This window comes from Choloepus didactylus, chromosome 2 (genome assembly GCF_015220235.1).
Source record: "Choloepus didactylus isolate mChoDid1 chromosome 2, mChoDid1.pri, whole genome shotgun sequence".
NCBI classification, from domain to species: domain Eukaryota; kingdom Metazoa; phylum Chordata; class Mammalia; order Pilosa; family Megalonychidae; genus Choloepus; species Choloepus didactylus.
Window position 1 is genome coordinate 112,581,787 of NC_051308.1, and position 6,000 is coordinate 112,587,786.

A 6,000-nucleotide genomic window follows, 5' to 3' on the forward strand; every position below is an offset into this window, starting at 1 on the left:
CATCCTTTAACATCACACCATCAGGGGAAGGGGAAGGCGCTGCCTTTTTATTGCCAAGTGGGAGCAGAGGTCCATATTCCACATTTGATCTTTGTTGACATCCAAACAGAGGGCCTCTTCATTATAGTTAGGTAGGGGTGTGTGTTCTGGCTCCCCACTAGCTGTATGTGGATACCCAGACTGGGAGGGGCATAGTGCCTCATTACTGCTCTCTTTGTAGCCTCCACTGGGGTGGAGGGGTGGATTCATTACAAGGGTTTTATTCTTTAAGTCCTGACTATCCTCTAGGACTCTAATGATGCTAGCCCTGTAAGGATTGGGAGGGATAAGTCATTAATGGCCTGTTGTGGATGAAAGTCCTAGATTCTTATATAACCTTGTCTTACACCAAGCTGAAGGAGGGATTGGGGTGCCTCCTACAGCCTTGGAAAGGTGGAAGTGTAGGCTTCCCACTCAGCCTCTGCTGGTGGTGTAGGGTTGGGTCAGTTTTTCTGTGTATTTAACTAGAGCAGGGAAGTTACTGTTTTTAAGTTTTTTTCTTGGGAGACTCACCTTTCCTGGTCCCTGGGTTAGAATGACCATGCTTTTGTTGGGATTATTGGGGTCTGTTGCTATCTCTGGTTTCCCGATTCTCCAACACCATGTCTGGGATATCTGTAGCAAAAAACAATACCCAGAAAACTGCTGTTTTGCTCCTTTGGTCCCATTCCCTAGCCAGTCTGCCTTTTTCTCTCAGAGTCTTTTTTGTTTGTTTTGCATATATTGTCCAGGTTCTTCTGGTGCATAGTGGCAACAATAGGGACAAAAATGTCTACTCCATCTTCCCAGATTTGGAAATTTCAGGATAATTAATTATATCAGAGGAAGGAGAGAACAGTCATGATGTAATAGAGCATTAAGTCTGGGAACATTTCCTGTTTCATATCATAGTCTTGCTTGTGCCAATTCATTAATAGGGCAAAGCTGCCTTGGCTATTCCTGCTTTTGCTAGTTATGTCAAGTACTTTGTCTTGAGCATTAATTATAAATCAGACAATGTGCCATGTCATTTAATATCTAAGAAAAGGTTGTTATTTTCATACTTTGAATATGAGGAAATAGAAGTTCTGAGGAAGTAAATGCTTATTCCAGGTCACTTAACAAATGAATAGCAGAAATGAATTTGAACCAACGTAGAAAGAGTTCTTGAGATGCCTTACCACTGCCTCAGTTCTGTAAATATTTAAAATGCACTGCTTATGAGAGGCTGAATCCAGGAGCAATGACTTTCACAGAGAAAATTTTCTGTTCTACCATAAAACATATGCTTTATCTGGGAGGCTGAACGAATGCTTCGTTGGTCCAGGAGATGAAATTAGCTGTTCATTTCACAGGTAATGAACATTCATCTGATGGATCTCTGTGAGAGATATATGCTTAAAATCACTCTGGGAAAGTTAACATCATTGAGCATGACTCTTTGCCAGGTGTTTTCCAAAGACTCACAACTTTGCCTAATATTATCTCAGGCAGATCAAGCATTGAAGGTTTGTGGTAAAGTCATCATCATCTTCAGATAATGGAGTCTTCTTACTGGGAAGATTGGTTCTAGTTCTTGTTGTTCCTTGGTCCTGAAATATCTGAAACTATTACTGACTTTGAGGGGACACTTGTGAAGGATGGGGCTGCATTTTTGTTGAGCTACATGAGTGTTCTCTAGAAGAGGTCGTTGGGAATAAGGAGGGGGCACTTCCCTGGTTTATGCTTCTGAGGTTGGCATGAGTGTGAGCAGTTTGGAGGTGGGAAGGCCTTAAGACACTTAAATAGGGACACCAAAGATGGCTGGACGGGCAGCTTGCCCTGCTCCTGCTGCTGGTCGGACATGCTTCCTGTGTCTCAGGAAATCTGAAAAACGTCCACTGACAATGTTCACAGGAGGAATGTCCCTGCACTTTGATCATATCGAAATCCATCTAATAAGCAGGGCCATCATCCCTTCAATCTCCAAGAATGTTATTTGCACTAAAAACACTATCATTAGGAGACTGCATGATTTCTCCTGTCTTCCTTTTTAGCATCTTCTCAGCAATTTGACCTTCATTGGGAAGGCTCTTCCCTTCTCATAGATACCAGAGAAAATTCCAGTCTTTATGAGCAACAAATGCTGGATGATTGAAAAGATATCCTCAAAAAGAAAGACTCAATTTATGACTATGACTAATCTCATATGAAAATATTTAACATTCTGTCCTTTGAAGCCCCTATGAATGATCTAATTTGGCTGCCTTGGGAAAAGAGGGAATTGCTACTCTAAGAGAATTGCTGACACTAGGAGCCAGTCCTCACTGGGCTCTTAATACAATATATGAGTCTTTGAAATTCAGTGGTGAAATTACATCTTAAAGCTTGAAAGACTACAAGGGATTCCTCATTCTCAGTTAATATGTATAAAAAGTGTCCTCTTTTAATCCTTTAATTCCTTTTCTCATATGAGTAGAAAGAAATAAACTAAAGTTATTATATGATATTGCTAACAAGGTCAGGCTTAACAAGACAAAAAATATTTATCTCATCACAGAAGTACTTTATTCAGGAAGAGAAAGAAAAGTTACAATTGCTCAGGTGGTGGAAAGCCTTGCCCAAGTCACAAATGGACACAGAAGACATGAAGAGAATCCTCTGATGACAACAAGGGAGTAAGATGCTGCTCTTCCTTCTGAAGCTCTGGGATCCTGGCTCCACTGAGGAATGCCTGTTCTCAGTTACCTCCTGAAGGATAAGGGTGTAGCAGCCCCAGGAAGGAAAACTTTCACTGTCAGGAATCATCACAGGCAGATCACAGGCTAAGGATGGAGAAGCTCCTTCCGTATCTGTGACAGGCTTTGATGAGAAGATGAAGGTGGAGCTGGGGAACTGGGTGAGGCAACTGTCCTCATTCTTTCATGATCCTGATGAATCCTCAAGCTGTTACTTGTACTTAGGTGGGCACTTCTGCTGGCAAGGTGGAGGAGGCTGCACAGGAGGGCATTTCTGCTGGCATGGCTGAGGTGGGCACGGCACTACGCACTTTGGGGGTGGGCATGGCTCCACACACTTTGGGGGTGGGCATGGCTCCACGCACTTTGGGGGTGGGCACGGCTCTGGGCACTTAGGTGGGCACACAAGAAGTGGCTGGCAGGGCTGCTTGCACTGCTGCTGCTGGTAAGACATCTTTCCGGAGTCTCTGGAAGTCTGCAAGGAATTACAGGACAGTGTTCACAAGAAAGAACTCCTGCAGACAGAGAAGCCAAAGCTTATTGGGATATTATATAGTATAATAGACCTTGAGATATTATCTCTCCAATCTTCATGAACATATTTTATCCTCTTAACTCCATTTTTATGACTTTCTGGGTTCTACCTTTCTCTTTAGCCAATTGCTTCATTAGCTCTATGAAAACTCTCTTTTTTCTCATGTGATTTTTCCATAAAAACATTTCTCTTGTAAAGCAGAAAGTATCATTGTTTGATTAAAATAACATCTTCATTAAAGGTAATTACAAGTTCTGAAATTCTGGGCAACTTCGTAAATAGTTTCTATCATCAATCTATCTCATGACACGTGTGCTTGAGAACAGAGCAAAGCACTGTTCAGGAAGAATTCAAGGGTTTCACACCTCAAAATCTCAGCAGGATGGACTCTGAAAAGATGGTAAGCAGAAAAATACCTCGTTCTTTACTCATCTTCAAATCAAATTTCCTGTTAACTTCTTTTTCCATATGGATGTCTACAAAACCAAGCTAAAGTGTATGTTATTGTCCCCAACCCTTAGTTTTCATCAACTAAATTGCTCAAAGCCATGATCCTAATGTTGTACCCACAAAATTTACTGTCTCCAGGTTAAATTTAAATATTTGAGAGCACCAAGAAATAGGTGATCTCAGGAAATCAGACTCACCAGTTTCTTCCAAGTAGATCAGGAATCAAGAACTGGGAAGATGGTAGCTGTGCTGCAGAGGTTCTTTTTATATGACTTGCTGGCTCAGCAGAAGGAAATGGAGCTGTGTAAAACTGGGTTGGTCCAATAATTTCCTAACTGAAATGCAAATCCAGCTATAATTGGTTTGATAGGGATTCTGACAAGAGGAAACATCCTGTTGCAGGATTACTCACTGAGTTAAGCGCTCTTGACTCACGCCAGCTCTCCTTTAGCTGTCAGTCAGAGACTAATGGCTTTGGGGGAATGTGGAGGCTTCTCTCTCTGGTGACCAAAAACTCTTTTTCTTGATTGGGGAAAATAAGACTATCCTGTCTTGCCCCCTCCCTGCATCATAAAACTGTTCTGTTTTTGATGAGTGTCATTTCGTTGTACATTCTGGATTGAAATGGGTCTAGTTACTTGGGAACCTGGATACCTGGAGAAATCTTTCCCCTTACCTCAAGCCCTTCTTAAAATGTTCATCACTTGATCCTATGGCTTGCTAGTCTAAGTCTCCTTTTCTTCCTCACAAATGGACTGAGGTAAGACTTTAGATCTTCTCACTAGCCTTCCCACAATGACATTAAAAACAGTCAGCAAAATTGTGACCATCAGGGTCTTATTTCACCTGTTTTTTGACCTTGAATAGGGTTAATAAAGCTGATTCCTGTGTCCTTCATAAAAGCTGCACCACCTCAGGCCCTGAGGCACCCACTAGGACCACAGAAACACCTAATAGAATTCAGGTGTTCCAGCAGCTCAGTCTCTGGATCTATGACATAAAGCAAGTTTTTGGCTCAGCTCTCCCTAACATGATGTACATACATAACCTCTCCCAGCTGACCCCTTTCTATGTCTTACTTGAGGAGAACTAAGAGGATTTTTCACATATTTTGACTCTCTACCCATTTTGGAATCTTGGGAAAATCCAATCTAATTAGCAATGCCATCAAATACCTAATTTTAGATATATTTATATATATTAATTATTTAAGCAATTTGTTTGACACAGGACAACTGGTAAATTTAAGATAAATTTAAATCTGTTTATTAATAATTCAGTTAATGTTAATTACTATTCATTTACAACTTCTTAGTGATTAATAATCATTGCATTATAATTGTCACTTATTTTAGGATTTTTCTATATTCATTATGGTGAAGTACATGACAAATAAACCTATTTACACCTCTACTTTCCTCTTGACTTTAGCATCGTGCTGGAGGAAGGAGAGCTGTCAGAGGGATCAGAGGTCTGGCCCTGGCTGTAACTTTGGCCACAGACAGGTCACCTGCCCTCTCTGGGTTTGGGTCTTCCTCTATAAATGGGAAATAATATCTGTCTCTTGTGGTTGGGGTGAATGCACTGGGTCTTCTCTTGACTCTGTTCTTGCCCCAAATTCCTCCTTCTCTTTTTTTATTTCTTACCATGGAACCCCTGATTTGACCTATATTCCTTCCTTTCTGAAGCTCTCTCCCAGAATAGATTCCAGAGTGTGATCCAGTTCTCAGTGCTTTTCTCCCTTGCTGACCTCAAGTCTGTGTGCATAAGGTCTATTTTACTTTAATTTACTCTTCCTGATCACTATTAGGAAAAGGAAAGAAGTGAACAAAAATCATAAGCAATCTTTATTTTTTATTTAACTTTATTGAGATATAGTCACATACCATACAATCATCCAGAGTGTATTTGCACTGTTCACAGTACCATCATATAGTTAAGCATTCATCATCACAATCGATTTATGAACATTTTCATTACTCTAAAAAAATTAAAATTAGACTAAAAGTAAAAGTAAAAAAGAACACCCAAAATATCCCATCCCTCACACCCCCCTCCATTATTGATTTAATTTTTGTCCCCATTTTTTGCTCATTTGTCCATATACCAGGTAAAGGGAATGTAAACCACAAGGTTTTCACAATCACATGGTCACACCGTGTAAGATATAGTTATACAATCAATCGCCTTCAAGAATCAGGGCTACCGGACTGCCATCAGTTTCTAGCTATTCCAATACACTAAAAACTACAAAGGAGTATATATAAAATGGATAAGAAT

The 6,000-nt window shown here is 40.5% G+C and overlaps 1 protein-coding gene across 1 annotated transcript; it reads right to left on the bottom strand.

Moving 5' to 3' along the window:
* Positions 1-2,946: 2,946 nt before the first annotated feature.
* LOC119526656 (small proline-rich protein 2E-like) lies at positions 2,947-3,189 on the bottom strand. The gene has a single exon (XM_037825955.1). It carries the CDS (start codon positions 3,187-3,189, stop codon positions 2,947-2,949), a length of 243 nt encoding a protein of 80 aa, XP_037681883.1.
* Between the last annotated feature and the right edge of the window lie 2,811 nt (positions 3,190-6,000).